At 32.7% G+C, this 22,529-nt stretch overlaps 1 protein-coding gene across 1 annotated transcript in view; it reads right to left on the bottom strand.

The window, feature by feature from the left end:
• Nucleotides 1-6,462: 6,462 nt before the first annotated feature.
• The window catches only part of LOC111637576 (beta-sarcoglycan-like), a 30,587-nt gene continuing 14,520 nt past the window's right edge, over nt 6,463-22,529 (bottom strand). Inside the window, exons 2-6 of the mRNA XM_023383089.1 lie at nt 19,301-19,498; nt 17,230-17,412; nt 14,496-14,717; nt 12,199-12,333; nt 6,463-7,319 (exon numbers count right to left, since the gene is read on the bottom strand). Coding sequence (XP_023238857.1) covers nt 7,110-7,319; nt 12,199-12,333; nt 14,496-14,717; nt 17,230-17,412; nt 19,301-19,498 — 948 coding nt within the window. The 3' untranslated portion in view covers nt 6,463-7,109. The remainder of the gene's footprint in view (nt 7,320-12,198; nt 12,334-14,495; nt 14,718-17,229; nt 17,413-19,300; nt 19,499-22,529) is intronic.

Below are 22,529 nucleotides of genomic sequence, written 5' to 3' on the forward strand. Positions count from 1 at the left end.
AAAAATTGGACTAAATAGTGTATTTGTATTACTGAGAAACCCGTTACTGCGATTAATTTGTTTGTATACGATAGGTAGGCAATCTGCTAAGGGGGTGCCTCCCAGGAGGAGTTTCCGGAAAACACTTGGCCAGTCAGTTGGTGAAACGCGAACTCATAACCAGAGTTCAATGATTTCATCCGCTTGGCCGTTGTTTGGTATGTTAAGGAGGATAAGACCAATCTTCTGAAGACAAGTTACGAGGTGAGATCGTTAACGTTATTGCAGTTACAGGTGCATTTAGACAGAGAGGTGTTTTTATTTACCTCAAATTACAGTGGACAAGGACTGTTTTTTTGAATGTGACTTTAAACAATGTTAAATGTAATAAATTGAGCTTTCCCTTATTTATACGATCTTACAATTTTCTGCTCATCTCTCAATAATGGCCATTTTTTTATGTTGTTCCCGTCAGTGGTCATTGTTTACAGGTTTGACATGTCTGTATATATACAGGTTGGGGCAGAAAGGAGAACGTTTTTGAAATGGCTACAACTCACCATCAGGTAGAATGACAGGCAGCGTGAAAGTAGTGAGGTCTTATCAGTTGAAGGCATGGAGCCGTGGACGATAGAACACCATGTGTTTACGTACGACTGATAAAACAGTCGTATGCGAAGGGGGTCGTTCAGTCATACAAATCTGATGGGAATACGTTTCCACATCCTTGCGTACGATGGAAACGTATTCCCATCAGATATGTGTAGTTTCAACAAGATGGGGCGACGGCCCACACAGCTAAAATAAATTGACGTTATTCGTCTTCTCTTCCTTGGTTGCCTGATTTCCAGGTTCAGTGACATTCATTAGCCTCCTCGTTAGCCCGACCTATCCATGTGCAATTATTTCTTGTGGAGACACCTCAAGGCACGTGTATATGAGCAAGCCCGTTCTTTGCAAGAACGGGAACTGGAAGAAGCTATTCGCATGGAAGTTGCCAAAATCGCCTCCAGAAATGCATCACTGATAGCAGACACCACATAGGAGATGTTTTCCACACTTGATTCTGTAAAATGATATTTCAATACGAACTCACATCTTCCAACCAATATCTTTTCTAGTAACAATTACAGATATTGTGATTTTTTTTTTAAAAACGCCCGTCCTTTCTGCCTCACCCTGTATATAAACCATATATACACAAACACAATTACCATTGTAGAACTGAAGCATATTCAAAAAAATAATTAAATAAAATCACAAAATAATGCCTTGATTTGTATTCAATTGATAGTAATTATATAAATTATTATACACAATTAAAATTAATATTTTAATAATACCAGTATACGAAATAAAAAGGACTGCGTGTCGCGTGCAGCACGCCCGATTTTCTAAAGGAAACTGGCTCCTATTTATGTGTTGAAACTCCATGTGACCAGTCCGTTGGCGAGGCTTGAACCCATGACCTACCAGTATGAGGTGGTTTTATCCATTCGATCACTGGTAGGTACTCCATATTGAGAGTTATCGTGATTTTTTGCTGAGTTTAACGATTTTTACGTTTTTCCGTGTAATATTCCTTCGTCAACGGCTTTTTTATATATATATTTTTTTCAATGATTCATTACTCCAGCTAGTGGACCGGGAGTGTAATTTCAACTTGAAATTAACACTACGAGCGCACGAAGCTCGAGATAATAGCATCAGAGAGACTGCCGGATGGCCGAGCAGTATAGGTGGCAGCCTACTGCACTGGGGAACCCGGGTTCGAATCTGGACTGGGCGAAAAATCCCCAGAAAATTTTTCGGGGTGGTCCGTTCGGATATGTCGGGCCCCGTCTCTCACCACCCGGTCACCCCACTGTGGGCCTGCCGTACCCATAATGGGCCTGCTAAAAAGAGTCCTCTTAGAGCCCACAGGGCGGAGAGTTAAAAAAAAAATAGCATTAAAGTTGAACAGCAGTGCCCACAGACAAAAGGAGGCACAAACCACAGAAAAGGCACATACATTTTGCAAGAAGATTCAAACTGATTTAACATCGAATCAGTGCCCCAGCAATGATCACTGTTGGCCAAAACTTGCCCTGAAAAGAAGGAACATTCCCAGTTTTCAATGCCAAGTTTTGAACAACATACTATAAAATTGCATGGGACAATGGACAAATATCATTCATTAGTTTCTATTATATTTGCATAATAGACTATAAATCAAGACTTTTCTATTGTTTGTTAATTTAAAATGATTTTGGGCCCCTTTGGTTATTAGGAAAAGTCTAACCCATATGAAAAGTGGGCACGACGTGGGCGCCCCGATGACGAAATTAAGACCAAAGGATTTCGCATTAAAGAACTTGCGATTTCTGATAACGTTAACCGCAATAACCGGGTTTTCCTGTTTTTGAATTAATATTTATGCCATTTTGAATTTTTGAAAAACTATTTTACATAGTCGCGATGTTAACTAATTATCAGTTTTAGATCCTGTATAACTACCCTCATAGGTCCTTGGCCATGCCCTCAATGGATATGAGGGATGGAGCCTGACCTACGTGGAACAGACCGATCGTGAAAAATTCTTAGGTTGCCTTTACTTGTTCGTGTTTCAAGTTTCAGAGAAACGGGTATCATCTCGTCCATTTGCACATTGTAATAGGATGAGGAGGACCTGACAAATTAGTCATCCCACCCTTAAAACCCTTACGCGTAAACATTCAGCAGCCATATTGTCGAATAACGATCTCTGTTATGATTGCAGGAGTTTTCTTACGCCGGAAGTGACATCATTCCTGTCGTAACATCGCGATTTATACCAAATCTTCACTCCTTCACGCAGGTTAAAGACCTTTTCAATGCGCCGACGACAATTCTCTTTTCAGTACTTGTGGGTTCGACATTGGAGATATACTGTTCGAATTTTCTTTTTACTGATGCTATATTCGAAATTCCAGATCACGAATACTTTCTAATATTCGCCCATCTACATGTATTTAGTACAGAAAGAATAGTCGCAAAATTGGTACTCTAAAAACTGAAATAACTTCTGAAAATAACACTATACAAAGCATTTTGTAGTATGGTTATGCTGACAGTCAGATTTGGATATGTCATGAGTCAGCCAGACTCGTGGCATCTCCAAATCTGGCTCGTGACATTGTTGCACCAATTTGCTGCATCATTTATTTCTCTCTCTTTCCAATCTGTGGAAATAAGTGAACCTTTTAATCACGCTAATCTTGGGTTTGGTCAGGCCCAAAATGTGCCCTGAAATCACAGATATCATCCATGAAAAAATCCTAAGTAGTCACTCCCCGGATTTAATCTTGGATCCTCTTTATCCACCTTGGCCATCCAACTTGCAGCATTGTCAAAATCCTTACCCTACTTCCTGTACGTTCTACTTTTATTAGATAATCATACCATAAAATATCATATTCTACCAAATTTTACCATTAAAAAATCAAGAAGAGAGTAATTTAAATGCTTGATTTTGTCAAAATAAGTTAGAATAATAGAAGATAAAATTTGTTATCAACTTACTAAGGTATGTAATTATATAATAAAAATAATCAAATAATACTGTATATCATACTAACATTAATTTTATTAAAAATTCAATGTAACAAAATAACAATAATATAAATGTAAAACCATGGAACAAGATAAAAACATGAGATTTAATGATCAAACTGTAAACAAATTCAAATATACTAATTTAAATTCTTCATTTAATGCTTACTATTGAAGAGTATAACATGTTAAAAGAAAATTGTAATTTTTTCTTTTAAATAATTAAGTATAGATCTTTCTACACCTTCCTTTCTTTAGTATTGGCAATACAGTACTTGATAAATGTTGTCATACATGAATGATTAAAGAGTATGTAATGTCACTTACACAGTTGTGGCATTCTCTCCCAGAGAACAGTTCCTGTTAAAAATCTGGTAAGTTTAAACATTTCCTTTGAATCCATGATTTAAAATATTAGACTCTAATGACAAATACATTGCTTGTGATAACAAAAGTATGCAACATTGAGATATCATATCAGAGGCTAACACTAGACTCATCAATAAACGTTAACTATGCAGGATGCTTTAAAAAAATGTTAACGCACATAAGGTGTGCATTCACTATGGTAGATAGTGTAGACATAACATTTTGAGAACTTCACAATTCAATTGTGACTTCTTGCATGATAGAGAACTATGCAAAAAATCCTGCCACCACAAATCTGGCATTAAATGTTACTTAATCCATAGTGTTAACATTTTTTTGAACCACACTGTATAGTCACATTGAATAAGCAATGTATAGAGTTTGACTTTGAGTAAAGTATGTTTGAAATCTTACGTAGAACAACTTTACTAGAGGATGATTGGAAGAGCTAATAATATTAGATCACCCTTATGAATTCTAGAACTGATCTATGTATAACTGCAGACTTGTAAATTGTAGTTACTTATGGCCATTGTCTCTGAAAGAAAAACAGGAACACACATTTGAAATCTGAACAGTGTGTTCAGATTTAGACTTAGTGAATCCTTCACCGAAGAATCAAAATTTCTTAGGAATATAAAAGAAAATACTTTGAAACAAATGTAAGCACGAGATGAATTTAAATGAGATTAGTTTCAATTTAAACAATTTATTCATAAAATTAATATGCTGTATAACTCTGTTCTTTATAAATGACATGAAACTGAAAATGCTTTTCTAACAAACATAATATTGACTGTCTTAATTACAATAAACAATTCTGCATGTTTATACTGTAATTTTAATATTTTAAGGGTAATTTAAAATATTTGAAGCACTTGTAAACATTATCATTATGATTATGTTCATGTCATGTATTTTAAAATTTCATATTTTATAAAATCTCCATTTAAAAATGCATAAACTAAAAAAATAAACAAAATAGCAGCTGTTATCTTTTTTAAAATCTTCCTCTTTAATATTTGTCATGTCTAGATTCAATTTTTGTAGGCAAATCAAATCTACACAGACTATATATTCATTGCTGAATAGACACATGAAAAAAAATTAATATTACAGTATATGTTCACTAATCTGTCATCTGATAATCCAGCAACCTCTAAAAAGTAGCTGATAACCCAAAATTCTCCAATAATAATCTTGTATGTTAGTCCACACATATGGTGCTCTAAAGCTCCAGATGGACATCGAGGCGAAAGTAGAGTCATGCACATTACTATATGTCAGGAGGTTGACCATGAAATCGAGAGCCTTGTGAGTAAGAAAAATCACTCATTCTGTTATGGCATTTTGTTTTGTGTTGGGTCAGATATTCAGCTTGCATGTAACTTACTAAATCAATACAGTAATCTGGTACCACTTGGGTCTTTAGATGCCAGATTAACAAACTTTCACTGTTTTTTTATTTTTGTTTTTAAAATACTAGGTCTGATCAAGAAGTATTCACCTTATTTTTTCTTTGCAAGTATTAGCAAGCTATAGAAGAGACTAGTCACGACCTTGGACACTACTGCATATGTGTGAATTTTGACAAGCCCATCCTATCCTGCAGTCATTGTCAGGCAACTGCAATAGTTGCTTATATATAATGTTATCATCACATCTATGATTTGGCAGAACATGACAGATCCTGATTTCATGAAGATTATAACCACAGAAGATATCTGGGTCTATAAGTATGCCTCTGAGACAAAGACACAATCATCTTAGTGGAAAATGTCATGGTCTTCATGGCCAAAGAAGCATGGCAATCATGTGAAGGTTGTGTTAACATTTTTTGACAACAAGAGCATAGTTTATCATGAGTATGCCCTTCATGGAAAAACTGTGACAAAAGAATACGACCTGACTGTTTTGTGTCACCAATGAGATGCTGTTAGGTGCAAGAGACCACAATTCTGACAATCTGGCAACTAGTTCATTCATCACAACAATGCTCTGGCTCACAGATCATATCTCATCCAGACATTCCTCACAGAACAGCGTATTGCACTGGTTCAGCAGCCTCCTTACTCCCCAGACATGGTTCTGGCTGACTTTGGTTCTTTTTCAGACTCAAGATGCCACTTAAAGAAAAGAGATTTCAGGGTGCAGAGGCAATCAAGACAAATGCAATGAAGCACCTGATGGAGATCCAAATAAATGACCTTGAAAAATGCTTCCAACAGTGAAAGCATTGCTGAGAGAAGTGTGAACTCAGAAGGGGCCTATTTTGAAAGGGACTAGGGTTTGAACCAAATAGATACGCAGGCATTTTTTTTTCCTGACCTCAGATTAAATACTTTTTGATCAGATCTTGTATATTGTATATACAAGTTAACATACACATATATCAATACTACATTTTCATATTTCATATTATACATCAACATGTAAGTTGACCTCAAGATCTTCACTTCATAATTCTTAGTTTGAGATTTTATACCTGGAAGTATAGTTTTAACCATATAATATAACACTGACACAACAGAATGCAGCAATTTCTTACAGTATAACAGAAAATTTATAGCCACTCGAGAAAGGTACAATGAGCAGTCAAACAGTAAATTCTGTTTGAACCATTTTTTGAAGCTGGCACTATAACTGGCTTACTTAGATTTGAGTAATACATCCAACAGTTTATTAAATTATAAATCAATTGTTATCAGGAAATCTTGCAACACCTCTAAAAACTTGTTACAATACTGAGCTGTTGTGAAAGGTTGTGAAACCACTGGTCTACTGTGTTGTCAAAATTTGTAACAGAATTTGTTACTGAATTACTTTTTTAAATTATTGTTCAATGACTCATTATTTTTTATTTTATTATTCAATTTAAAATGCTAAATAATTTAAATATCAACATAAATATTAAAATATGCATCAATAACAATGATATAAAACCATTCTGTACCTGAAAATACCACTTATGAATTTACTTGATGCAACTATTTCATATAGAATAAAAACTTTATGCAAAATTTGTTCCTTGTTACTCTGAATATACTAATTTTGCATTGAAACTTTAACCAGGTCTATAATTTTAAAACCACTACATACAAACATATATATACGAGTATCTATCTACATTTCTGGAACAAATAAATTTCAATATTGCTCTATCACATATTATTTATGTTTACAGTCATAAATTACGTACACGGATTGATACTTTCTGGAAAACGTACATCGTGGCAACCATATCCATGATCTCGAACAGGAACACGAAAGATCCGTCCACTGGGTACACAAACACAAACTTTATACCAGCGAGGAGAGTTGTCTTGTGGTTCGGCAGCTAATGGTATTTTGTCTACGGGGATCATCACACCGAGACGTCCATCCAGTATAATGCTCTGATTCTAAAAAGTTTAATTATTTATGTTTCTGTTTTACAATAGAACTGTAGTAACTAATAACAAAATTATTAAAAAGTCATATAATACTATTTATCAATAATATAAATTAGCAATAATTTAATTTTTATCAATTACTAATTAATGATTAATTTCTCTCCTAACCTTAGTAATCATTATTAAAAATTAAAAACTTAATTATTGAAGACAGTCTGTTGAAATAGGAATCATCATTTATTCTCTTTCAATGGTGATTCGTATTTCAACAGACTATGTCTTCTAACTATATTTTTTTCATTTTTAATAATTTAAATTTAATTACCATCTAACATTATTTTAATTAGTAATCATTTCTAAATGCTAGATTGTTTTCAGATTAGAATTAAGCTAATTATTTATTAATTAATCAAATTATGGAATTTGGATAAAAACACCCTCCAGATAAAAACATTTCCTGTATACCTACCAAGGATAACATGTTCCACAAAAAATGGAAATATATTAACATCACTACCTGCTCCCTCAACTTGCTACTTAGGGATCATGCATTTTCCATAAAAAAGGGACTAGCTATCACTGCTCTAGCAGCCTTTACAATGGAGAATAGCATTTGGATCAATCTAAATGAAGCTGCCATCTTACAACCAACAAGACAGTTTGCCCATCTTACCTCATAAACATCTTGAAAAACTGGAATTATACAAGGAAGTCAAGATCAATGGCCATTAATTATAAGGACATAGAAACCATTTCCCCTGCTTAGAAGTCTTTATACAAAGTATCTTAACCAATATTCCTCCATTACCCTCACATCATTCAGTCGATTCAGTTTAATTGGGATACATTGGGACTAATCCATTTTGCTCCAATTAACCCTTTAAAGCATGGCTTCTTAAACTATGGGTCGCGACCCCATTTGGGGTCACTTAGCGAAATCTTGGGGTCGTGAGATTTTAATGCAAAATATTGAAAATGGCACGCTTTGTATCATAGGTTTCGTGAGTTGCGCTTTGTGTCACTTCTGGTGCAGCGAGACAACGATTCAGCAACACTGATTGTAGTGTGAACTAGTGTAGTATTGTTGCTTTTCAGCATATTCAGTTGTCTCTGTTCTATTGTAACACAAGAATGAACTGTGGTAGTATACCATTATTGTTTTTGCAAATTTGTATACTGTATATCTTTATTTTATATTTTTTTTGGGTCGCAAAAAAAATCACAATCATAAATTGGGTCATGAATAAAAAAAGTTTAAGAAGCCCTGCTTTAAAGCATCAAGACTTAGCACTTTTTCCTACAATTAGTATTTTTCATTTGTTGGTACCTGTCATATTTGCAACAGCATAACACAGTAATGCAATCCATTGCTCTTTTATATCCTGACAGTGCAATGTGCTTATGATACAAAGAGCCATTGGTGTAGCACAATAATAAAGACTGGTTTTGTCAGCATTGTAAATATTATCTGAACAAAACTTCTCTAAAAAAGTAAGGATTTTAATTTTTTGCTATTGTTCAGCACTTACATTATCTGCACTGCCCTTTTTGCTGTGTGCTTTTTTGTATTTGATATTGTGTCTTGCTTTCCGTGAAGGAAACCAACCATCAGTTGCTTTAAAATCATTGACTTAGCTTTTTAGCAATCTCCTCTAACTTCGCCTTCAACACTAGACCACTGATATTTACGCCTCGTCCGCTAACTATAGAAAACTATCGATCTAATGCTTATTCAACTTCTGGATCCTTTCCATCATGCTTTCTTTTGGATGTTCCTGAAATCTTTTTGTAATGCCCACTCCTTATGCAGTTGATTTTCTTGTTGTAGGAGATGCACAATGCTAGATTTTGGTACACCAGTTATATCAACAAGTCTACGATGGTGTGTATTCTATGGCTGGCTTTTAATTTTATCCAGCAAAACAATTTTACTTGAAAGTATAAAATCATTTCTTGGCATCTTGGCAAAGATTTAAGAATTTTAAATAAAATTGACACTAAAACACCTTCCAAAAGAACTCTAGCTTTCTTCCAACTTGGTTGAGAAACACTCATAAAATTGTCTGGGGTCCTTGTCCCTTCACTTTTAAAGGGATTATCTGACACCAACGATAATCCAATCTGAAGCAGGGTCAGTAGCTCAAATTAAGACAAGTTTCTGATATGATACATTCCGCTATGCTGACTCTCCTCCAGAAAACTGAAATGCTCGAGCAGAAGACAAAACGGCTTTGTCTCTGCTAACTGTTAGGCCTAAACAACATTAGTGTTTAAACCTAATTGCTGATATATTTTTGGAAGATCCCTAAGATATATCAAAAATTACTAAATTCCTTTTCTTCTACTGTCCCAATTAAGCATTTATATCACATACACTGGAACCTCACATAACAAGTATTTCACATAACGAGCAAAACAAATTGTAAAAAAAAAAATGACTCGCCTAACAAGCAATGTTTCACTGAGAAGAGGGGAAGTCCCAGATTGTACACATGCTCCATCAGTCTGTGTTTAGTACTCATTCTGCTAGCATTTTAGTGTCGCTTGTGATCAAACATTTTACCAAACTTGTGTTCACACATGTTATGTATAAACAACAATAACCATTGCCCATTATATAATAAACACGCCAAACGATATGCCAAATTCTTGGGCTACGTAAAGGCTATAATTAAATATTAGAAATTAATTGATTCGACTAGAGGTAGGTAGTTAAGCTGCCATCTCGTATTAAATTTAATGATCAATTCCAAATTAAATTCCAGAAATGTCTAAATTAAAAATTAATTATTTATAATCATTAAATTTAACAGGAGATGGCAGCTTAATTAACTACCTAACTCTAGTCAAATCAATTAATTTCTAATATTTAATTATAGCCTTTACATAGCCCAAGAATTTGGAATATTGTTTGGCATGTTTATCAGACATATTATCTGTGATTTTTTTTTGTTTTCTGCAAATCGAATTTGCATTCCAGGTTGGTTCATTCTGTGATAGAAGAAAAGATGATGATGATTCATATACCTAAGCAATGTATATTGTATAATTTTCTTTGAATAAATGTTATACATAAAATATTTGAGTATTTTTTTCAGCATAGAACGCATTATCGTATTTTACATTAATTTATATGGGTTAATTGAATTCAAGGGTTGGATTTCACGCCAATCTTTGGTTAAACAAGAGAAGAACAAATTATCACACGGGCATTAATTACATATAAATATCGCTATATTTGCAAGCACTTTCGACATTTTATAACACATTGCACTTGCAAATATAGCAATATTTATACATAATTAACGCCTATGTGATAATTTGTTCTTCTCTTGTTTAATTTATATGGGAAAAACTGTTTCACTTAACGACTGTTTTGCATTACAAGTAGGATTCTCGAATGAATTATGCTCGTTAAGCGAAATTCCACTTATTAGTTTATTAGTTTGGTTTCTGTTCTTTGAGATTTTGCCAAATTAACCAGTGGCCCAATTAAACATAATCGACTGTATACATTACATACATACATTACATTGTACAGTATATCAATTTTCCTTTTTTTTTCCGATTTTTTGTGATGTGTGACATTGCAACTAAACATATTGTTCTTTTTGTTTAAAAAATTTAATTCTAATTGCAATCACTGTTCAAATTCATTAGGTTAAACCTAAAGATGACTGTTTAAAACAGTTGAAAACATTAGTTTGTCTATTGAAGTGCATGTTTTGCTGGATTTTTGGTGTTAGTGTGTTAATTTGAACAGAATTTGGCTTAAAGATGACAGATTAAGCCACTCTCTATGTTAACATTAAAAATTAGAAATTAATTTTAAATTTTAATTAAATAGTTTAAAAAATTCTAAAGAAAAACTCAACAGAGAGCAATATTTGAACTTTCAATTTGTTTTTACTGTGCAGCTGTATTACCTGTTATGTTATGTTAATTTAATGTCTCTATCATAACAGTGCTAATAATATAAGAAAATAATAACATTTCTATATATAAAAACTATATAATAATATGCTAGTACATGGATGTAATAAACTTATATGAAAATTTGCCTCAATATACTTTATTTACTTAAACATATCTAATATTTAATATAATATTCAGATAAATAACTGCCTTAATTAAAAGAGATAGCAATAAATTTTTTCAGATGTGAACTACAGTTTAAATGCTATATAGAATGATTCCTACAGGACAGAATGCAAATACCTGGTTTTAGAACAGCATTAATTGTTATAAAACTATTTTTAGATTAATAAAATGTTTTTAAACATTGACAGGCATCATTTGATTAATGAAGATGGGAGTTTAGCATATTGTGTCTACTCACAGCTCTTGATCCAATTATCTCTAAAAAATTATCAATTCCATTGCATTTCTCACAGTTTGTGAAACAGATGAAGTCAAACTAACTTGCAATTACTTTCAGCAAGATAGTGCAACATGCATACATCCACAGAATCCATGGTGATAAGCAAGAGTTTGTTTGTCAATAAGATGATCTTAAAAGGTCTGAGGTTATCGTAATCACACTAACTTAATACCTCTTGATTTCTTTTTATAAAATTTTCGTAGAAATTAATATACTGTAAAAATTCTTGTATGTTTGACATATTGAAAGAAAACATCAAAAATGAAATCAAGCAAATTGACATCACAACGCCAAGATGCATGCAAAAGAGTGTTGAAATATATCTGACAAAGAACAAAAGACACTTTGAGCATTTGATGTGAACTCTTGTACAGTATTAAACAAGATAATAGTCAATCGGATATTATATTTGTTTACCAATTCTGGTTTATAACCAAATATTTGGATATCATTCTATGTAAATTAAATGTACAATAAAGTGCTTACAATTTATAAAATTAAACTCACCACACTCTTAAAATGTAAATCTTGACCAGCTACCCATATAATCTCTTTGCCTTCCACTGTTAATCCTTCATTTCCCTTTAGCATGACTTGATATGGAGAGGATACTTCCAAAGACTGATTTGTTCCACTTGTAATCTAAAATTACAAATTGGCATAATCATATATTTACTCTTACATTCTACTATTACTGAAAAAAATTAATGTTCCCTTTTCAATACTATTTTACTACTAATATTTGTATCACAAACTATAAAATTTATCAGTTTAATATAAGTATTCTCATCTGTTTTACGAGTTCATCATTAATTTTCTTGTGAATCATCATCAGTTTCATTTTAATTCATAAAAATCTAAATGGTCATGATATAAGCATGCTATTTACAAATTATGCTTTAAAAATATGCCAAATTTCATCAGATTTTTTTAAATTCCATTATTTTAGACTGAAATACTAATATAATATGGATCCAGAGTGATATGGAATATGGATTAATATAATATAGAAGAGTAACAATATGGAGTAATATAATATGGAAGAGTGATACTGGATCTCAGGATCAGTATAAAAATTAAACATCAAAATATAAGTGGCAGAATTAATTATAGCAGTAAAATACAGCTTAAATATCAAACACTATTCAATTGCACTACCGGAGAAGTGTAAAATACTATTTATACATGATGTGTCAAAAAAGTTCAGTAAATATTAAAATAAACACAATAAAACAGAAGATACATAGCAATTATTTTTATTCGGCTTCAAGTACTCTATGAGACACAACACACTTTTAACAACATTATAAAGCTTTTGGAAAAAGTTGGAAAAGTCTTGTTTGGGAACTGCCTTAAGAACTACATCACACATGCCTGAACTGCAGAGATGTCAGCAAAACGTAATCCCTCACATTTTGCTGACATCTCTGCATATCTATGAAACAAACAAGTCTGCAGATGCAAGATTGGGGAAATACAATAGGTACAGTCACATCACACAGAATCTGATGCAGTATGTTGTGACTCCTCACAAAGATCACACAGTGCACTAGCACAGTGTTGTGGACCAAAACCCAATTTCCAGTCTCGCTGTACTTTTCCATCCTGGATGTACTTCAAACATTTCAGAACTTCCATGTTGTGCCATTGTTCCATTGCTCTTTGAAACCACCTCTCACTCTCAGACTGTGCTCAAATGACTGACAGAAGCTCACATGCACCCACTCATATTCCATACTAGGAGACACTTTCAGAAACATTCCTGGATGTTTGCACACATGCTCAAACTTCTTGCATGTGTTGCATTCAAGACATCCTAACAATCACCTAACTTTTTTAGACACACCATGTATACCATCCTTATGAAAATAATATCTCAAAATCTGTAATTTCACCTCAATTTGTACTTTCATTGGTTATAGCTTAAATTGAATCTCTATCTAAAGTTTTTGCCAGAACTTAAAATTATACATTAGCTTAGTATTAGATGTTAATTATAAAATGAACAATTTGATATACTAGATATCAAAATTCAATTTGATATACTAGATATCAAAATTCAATGTGATATATCTAGTATATCAAAAACAATTTGATATACTAGATATATCACAATAAAATATAAACTCAGACTTTGTTCAAATTTATTCAGAACTCTTAAATTATCTACAGCTATTCAACTTTTTGTATTCGATAAATACAAAAAGTTGAAATAAATACTGTTTTGTTCCTGTAGATAAATACACGACACATTGAATATTGTAAATTATCCAAATATTTAGTCTCCTATTATTAATACTGGTATTTAGATACTTGGTGGAAAAAGAAGTAATTGAATTAAATGTTTTTCCTCATTATTTCTAAATCTACAGCTTCAATAAATGTCTATATTTTTCTGCTTTTTTGAACATCTGTTCCATTATCATCTTTTTACATTCTGATGATGAGCTGAAAAGCCTGGAAGTACTAGGAATTACAGAAGATATTTGGTCTCCAAAAAAGCAAAAAAGTATAGATATTTCTTTTGAGCAATAAGTTTGTTAATGTTTCAAATGATAACTATAGTTTTCAAGAAAATATCCCAGCATATGTTTTCTTGTGTAATTCTTTTTACAAATTTTCTAATTTTTCAAAAGAATTATATGAAAAAACGAATTCTATTGAACAATTCTATTGAATTTATACTCCCATTACCATCATCATATGGTTTATTTTCTTTTGATTTAATTATAAATGATATATTATTTTAAATTTTCTCTATAAATAATTTATTGCTGTATAATATTAAACTAAATTATACTTACTCTGGAAACATGGGCTTCTTTAACATATAAGTTGGGAATACCTGCAGGTAATTTAAAATCTTGATATTTAGTAGAAAAGATGGTTTGTCCAGTTGACGGACTCCTCACTCTAAATTCTTCTACATCAGATATCAAAGTCCAGTCTGGACCAACTTCCATACTAGGACCAGTATTTTTTCCATCAGCATATGTAAAACCTTTACTGGTAGCATGAAGTATTACCTGATAATTTAACAAATGTCATTAGTACTAAAAATAAAATTAATTAATAATGAGACTATGTCCTACACTACTCAAGAACAATGCAAAATCCAGAAGCACTTTATGATTTTAACTTATAGAATGTATCTCATTTACCACTTTGGCTGCATTTTTCAATCCTTTTACATTTAAGATATGAAATTTACTTGAAATTAATGAGAAATATATGACAATATAATTAGGGATGTAGCCAGAAATTCCTGACTATGAGTCACCCACATGGCTAATGGCTTGCATATACTTAAGGCAGCCATACATGTTAAGTTAATCCTTTGAGGCTGCCTGACTTGAAGAACTTCAGAATTTCCTATTGCCCATATACAAAGAAGAAAATCTCTCAGCAGAGGCGTAGCTAGGGTGGGGCAAGTAGGGCACGTGCCCTGGGCGCCACGCACAGAGGGCGCCAAATGGTCTCCAAGACAAATAAGATTTGTTTCTGGGGGGAGGGGGCACCAATATAGTGTTGTGCCCAGGGTGCCAGTTATGTTCTCTATGCCATTGTCTCTCAGTCAGTCAATCAGTCGGCCATGGCATCTGATGACAACATACTGGCTGTTCTTGGATGTTTATTGGCAACAAATTCTATTAAAACTCGCAGGAAAAAAGTATGCATAGAAGTCTATGGTGTAAATAGTAGTAGTAGTAGTAGTAGTAGTAGTAGTTTGGGTAGCACTGATCACAAAATTAATTTTTTAGGTTATAAATAATAAAAGTTAATAAGGTTATAGAAAATAATTCTTCGAAACATTCACGAGACATTGTTCTAACTACTCAGCGGTCTCACAACTGAACGACACGCTGGCACACATGTTAAGGTCTGAACGTCACGACGGCACACATTTGATTTTCCTGCGCAGTCTGACACTGTGCAGGAAAATCAAATGGTTTTTCAATTCTACTCCGGTGGTTGGTACAGTTCACCAAAACTGTTAAGTTTTCCCCCACACACTATCAGGAATTACTCAAGGTCAGGCATGCATAGTTAATCCTTTCAGGATTAACTTAACGTGTATGGTGCCTTTAGCATAAGCAGGTAGACTACAGTGAAAACACAATAGCCCACAATTACTAGCAACACATTAATGTGAAAGGAGAAAACATTTGTTTAGACGACAATTAATTGCTGGTTTAATGGTAATTGTTTATTTTTAAAAGTATAATTAAAATTAACTAAATTTAACAAATACAGTAGACCCCCCTATAACGCTTAGATACGTTCCACGCTAACCGAAAATTACGCTGTAGGAACGATTAAATACATGAGCCAATTGCAGCCCGATAGGTGGGAACTTTACGGACTAAGGCTGTTTGAAAGGTTTTCTTCTATAAAATTAACCGATTCTAGACTAATTCCACTCAACATTTCCAAAATACGTATAATTTTTTGGGAATAATCTGTATAAACTATGCTATAAACAAAAAATTATAGGATTACTTACTGAGTGTGTACCGTTCGACTACGCCGTTGCTTAAAGCTGGTTTTCATCGCGGAACAGCACACGAAACGACGGCCGCAATTTCTGATAACGAATTTTTGGCAGAAAAATAACTTGACCTTTGGAGACATCATTAATATAAATAATTTTTATGGCCGTTGAATAAGAAGTGTTTCTTTCACAAGAAATGTATAAAATTAGTGCTGTATTAGACTTACGGTACCTAATTTACATACTGTGCAGACGATAATAAACTCAACTTACTAGCCTAAAATCTCCGTAGCGTGTTGCCAGGCGGCAGAAAGCATATATATAATTATAATAAACTTACAATAATTTAAGTTAATATATAATTATATATACAGTAGCTAATTTATATATAATTAATATATAATTATATGTACAGTACCTAATTTATATATAATTTATATATAATACTAAACAGACGATAGCAAACTCAATTTAGCCGCTCCGTAGCGTGGCGCAGGGTCGGAGGTAAGTAGTTCGGCTGCTCATCCACTATTGGTCCAGACTCTATCAATCTTCTCGCGAAACGACGTTATAGGAGGTACGTTATACGAAAGTTTCAACAATTTTTTCGCTACGTTATAGGAATTGTCGTTATAGGAACGTACGTTATAGGGGGTCGACTGTATTTCAAGAAAAACTTACTGATATAACAAACCAACTGGATAAATATACTACAAATAAAACACACCTTTAATAATCCAGCTAATAAAAATCTTTACCTACCACATGGCGATCCTTTTACAAGAATTAATGACTTTATTTATTTTTATTTTTGTTAAGGGACATTTTTTCGGCTTAATTTATATTTTTCGTTTATTTTATCAGCACAGTTACTTTTCCATTATTTATATTTTACTTTCGTATTTACGTTCTTTTTTTGTGTTTGATTTATTCTATGTTATGGTAACTAAAGAAGATCATTAAGAAACAATCAAAAACATTTTTACTTTATTAATTTTTATTAGTTGGATTATTAAAGGTTTGTTTTATTTGTAGTAAAAACTTACTGGTTGAGAATCACCAATAATTGGAAGATCTTTCTCAGCAAAACCACCAATTATACCGGAACTTGATAAAACTCTTCCCATATCTGCATGATGAAGAAAACGAAGCAGCAATCCCGGTCGAATAAACTCCATACTTTCCATCCCATATCCTATTCTTAGAACACTCAACAGCAACACAGTAACCTTAACAATCATCAAAAATAAAATTAGAAACTTCTGCATCATTATATGAAACACTTAACAAAAGACTTCAGCATAAAACTATCAAAAAACATACAACAAATACACAAAACTCAAGAGAAGAATATAAGACTTCTCTATGTAATAATCAGCTTTGAGTCAGAAAAAAATATTTTCTCAAATCCAAATTTAGTTTTCTATTGAACATTCTAACTAAACATCAATTAAATATTTGTTTATTCTATTTATCAAAATTCTGTTCTATCTTTTTCTTGTGCTTGTTTGAAACAAGCATTTGATTCTAAACAGAATTGTTACAACTTATAGTATTGTTAAATAAATAAACAGTTTTGCAAATCTGCTGCTGCCTTAAGTACAGAACAAGAATACAGTTTCCACATTGTAAGAATTTTTTTGTTTATATTTTTTTTAATAAAAAGCTTATTATTACAGTGAGTGATTGGTTAACAAACATAATCAGTTCCAAAACTTTGTTTGTTATCCAAATTGTTCATTAACCGATTATCAATTTACCATAGGTTTTTATGGGAATTTGATTAATTCATTCCAGAGACTCCAAAAAATAAAAAATATATACTTTTTTACTACGTTTATTTATATGTAATAGTAAAAATACATATATATGCAGTCTTGCATTTTTATTAGTCATGTTTTTTCTGTTTGTGGGGGTTAAAGAATCTGTCCAATGTCGATTGCTTTTCTCTTTTCTTCAGGATTTTTCGAAAGTAATTAATAGTATTGTAATTGTAGAGATCCCCAACTCCATTAACCTTATTCTGGTTTGGATGCCACTTGGATGGATGATCATTGTTCTGACATCCCTAGAGTTCTTCTGTCGTCAGATCAGTTTCAGGTTCTATTATGAGCTCTAAAATGCTGTTTATTTCTCAGATGTGATTTTCATTACTCCATTAGCAGCTTGAGACTTCTTGATATATCTTTCATAGCTAAAATTGTGCCTAATGTAGACCTGTTCAAGCCATACTGCCTAGCAACATCAAACATCTTGTGCCCCCTTTCTACCTTGGCTATTATATCTTACTTGGTTTCTATGGTGAGCACAGTTCTTGACACTCCTCTTTTTAGGCTCCATAATATTATCAGTTTCTTTTTTAAATAGAAAGTTCAGAAAAGCACTTACAAAAATTCAAAGAACAGAAATCAACTAGCCCACAAAAAATTATTTAAATGCAAGGCCCAGATAAAATTGGAAATTTGGTATTAAAACGTTAACGAATATCCGATGGGACAGTTAAACTTTCACCTTTCGTAAATAAACCCTAATGCAAAACTTAACAAGTGCCCGTCCAACAGTCTTGCAAAGACTATAAAAAATTATTTGTTAGAAAGGTAAACAAAAAGCTGGAATTACAAAAGAAAGTTTCAAAATTCGGAGGGATACTATCTGATCGGTATCAGGTTGAGCGTCAATGATGACGTCTGCCGTGCTCCGAAAGGTTTTGAATTGTTACGTGAAGACAAGGGAAAATCAATCAGTATTTGTTATTTTCCATCACTTCTTTTTATGTTTGTTCAGTAAAGTGTTTGTTATCCAATCATAAAAATCTTTCGCAAAAGTGTTCATTATCCAATTTGTTCGATATCCAAACTGTTCATTAACCGATCAACCACTGTATATTAAATGATTAATGAAAATAATGATCATAAAACTGGGCAAGGTTACAGGATCACTGGACAAGTAAACCTAATGATCCTGTAAGATTCTGTGTCCTGTTGAGTGGCAAGCCAACACCTTAATCACCACAAGATGGTTTAGGTGTCACTTTACCTTCAGTCATCTTTACATTGTTTTATATACACAACAATCAATATTCTTAGATGCTTGTAAAATAATAAATATAATACTTACAGCAAGATTAGCAAGTGCTATGATAAACAATAAAATAACTAGAGCATAAAATAGCATTCCCTTTCTTCCTCTGAGACCAGTTTTATGCAAATAAGGTTCATAGATTGGAACATATCCGGCTTTAAAGTTACTATTATGTTGTTTATTAATGTGATGCTTCAAAAGAGCTTTCTCACGCATGGAGAGAGTACTATTTCCCTAAAAAAATTAAATATAATATTTTAAATATATTCATATAGAAAAATTATTTTATTGAAAACTCATTACTAAAATAAATAATTTCTCATGTAAATATTAATCTTGATTTACACATTTTCAATTTAAATGAAATTTTTTTCGAATCAATCAATGGGCAGGCATAATTAATTAATTATTTGCAGTAAAAGATGTTGTTATACACCAAATTATTAACTCAAGAGTTAAACAAATAAAAATTATTTTCTGTAACAAGAAAAAAATAACCCCATTACATTTCACATAGTCCTTTAACGCTTCATTAATCACCACATTGCTGGAGGAGTTTGGTAACTGCTACTAATTAAGGTCAAGCTAACAGTGCATAATTGATTAGAGTGATTTATTTAATGAGAGGTGGCATCTTTTTAATGGCCAAAAACAAGTAACAGTCATCCAAAGCTGTCTAATTAATATGAAAGTTAAAATAAATCTATAGATAAGATAAAAACATCCATATATAAAGAATATATTAGAGAGATGAGCCCTTGAAATTTTCAAGACAAACAGACAAGAAACTGCATTAACAATAAGGAAGAAAGAGCAATCTCAAAAGCATGACAGACATGTTTTGACAGTACTTTATGAACTGCATATCCACGCATTGTGTAAAGTGCACACGACATTAGATTTAAAGAATGTATTCAATTCAAATGAACATTCCATTATTCAAATTTCCTGATGACGACTTCCGAATAGGTCAAAAAATTAGAAAGGTGATAATTTTGACGACAGCTGAGCTAATTTTTCAGGTTAGTGAGATTTTATGTAATAAGCTGTCCAGTTAGAACTGCTGGTTGATAGAAATATTCATAAAAAATAAAGACTATTTTAAGCTCTGAGAAGTACTGAGCACAATAAAACACAGCAGTGTTTCTCAGGAAAACTTTCAAATATATTAAAATGATATTTTAGCAGAGAAATTTATGCTTAATAGAACAAAACCTAAGTTATATGACCACATCTCAGCAATAAGAATAATGATTTTACTAATTATTCATGTCACATATATCCATCAAATATTCACATAAACTGAAAATCACTTAAGAAAATGTTTAAAGATCCAAACCTTCAATAAGCAAAGAATTCTTTATCTAAGCTCATTTATATCTCAAAATTAGAAATGATATATTAAATGATACTTTTGAAAAATGTATTAATTTGCCCACTAAATAATAAATATTCTGCACAAGAAGTTCTCACAACTTTTTGAGTTAATAACACCCTCACAACTTCACGATTGGGTTTGAATTTTTAACATGTGACATCAAAAACTTTGTTTAATCATCAAAAATATGTAAAAAATCTGAGCTCTCATATCAGCTTTTAAACAAGAAAACAAAGCACATATTAACAAGCTAAAGGATGTAAGCAAGTTGCCCAGTGTCTATTGAGTACTTGCAACAAATCATATGTAACAACAATTGCAACACATACACATGTTGATACTGAATACCATTTTTGATTACTACTCTAAGTCAATTCCACTTCTCAACATTCTATAATAAAATACAAAGCCTTATAGTTTCCTCTGTGTCAAGATGATTATATAGCTTATTTGTTAATGTTATCTAATGTTGAAAAAATACACATTCTACTGATAACAAACTACTTGAAAGTTAAAGTAATTTTACTTAAATTGGACAAATGACAGGTGTGTCTTTTGAATTTTTGAGACTGCTAAAATTCTTAATAAAAATTTAGTTTATTCTTTACTTATATTTTGGTGATTTCACGAGACCCCGCCACCAACCTTTCAATTTTATTCATATTGCTTTGGAGAAAGATTATTATTAAAGATCTGCTTCTGCCTCAAAGAAAATTGCATAAGAAAGAGCATCAGTCACTCAATTTCTTATAAAGTCACTCTTTTTCTCTTTGCTCTGCACTTAACAGCTTATTCTTGTAAGATATCTGTCATGTAAGTCAAGTAGTGGAGTGACTTTCCATTCTCTTCTGTATAACTGTAAACATTCATGAGTTGCATATGCTAGTGTAGTAGCATCATTCTGCAGTCAAGTCAATGCTTCAAAAATTTCTGACACTGTTTACTATAAGGAGAAGTAGAGTTGGGTGTTCTTTTAACTATGCAGCTGAGTGGCGATAATTACAAAAGTACTTCTGCACCTCTATCACATGTTGGTATTATTTCTGAACCAAAAATTTAGCTGAGCAATCATACACAATTGAATTTCCTGTAACAATCATTTCATTTTTTCTATTTTTCAATTGTTATGAATGATACGACAGTGCATCCATACTTATCGTTTGCTAACTTCATACTTTGTTTAGTAATATCTTTGCAATATTCAGCAGTTTACATGTTAGTATCACAGTCATTTACCGTATTTTTCGCCGTATAAGACGCACTTTTTCTCTCCAAAATCGGGAGGAAAAAAGTGCCTGCGTCTTATACGGCAAATACAAAAGCCCAGCATGGCCCTCCGCTGCCCCTCCACTTCTGCATACATACATAAACGCAGGAATACTCGGCCACTCCGTTCCCTTCCACCTCTTGGCGCCGTCTGATACCAGGAAGCTCCGCTCTGCCTCGCACTGGCTTTGTGCGGTCTTTGCCTCGCGCTGCGATTGGCTGGGCGAAGAGGCACATGCCTTCGCTCTCTCCCGCGCTGGCTTTGTGCACTTTTTAGAGTCTCGTAAGCCAGCACGGGAGCGGGTGAAGGCACTCGTCTCTGCGCTCAGCTAATAGCAGTGATATATGTAGTATGGTATATCTGAATGAAATATATCATATTTCATACCACCCCATCAAGATGTCAAAGCAGAAGAGACTGTTTATGATAGTAAAGATAGCTCTTAGTATGTTACATGGTTGACATAAAATTTTTCTTAACTGCTGTTAACTTTATACAGTTGATATAAAATATTTTACTACAGAATTTGGTTCATAATCTTTTTTTTTCTGAATTTGCCTCCTTTAAAATTGGGTGCGTCTTATATGCCGGTGCGTCTTATACGGCGAAAAATACGGTAT

The sequence above is a fragment of the Centruroides sculpturatus genome, unplaced genomic scaffold (genome assembly GCF_000671375.1).
Source record: "Centruroides sculpturatus isolate CEXI.00-Female unplaced genomic scaffold, Cexi_2.0 scaffold1132, whole genome shotgun sequence".
Taxonomy (NCBI): domain Eukaryota; kingdom Metazoa; phylum Arthropoda; class Arachnida; order Scorpiones; family Buthidae; genus Centruroides; species Centruroides sculpturatus.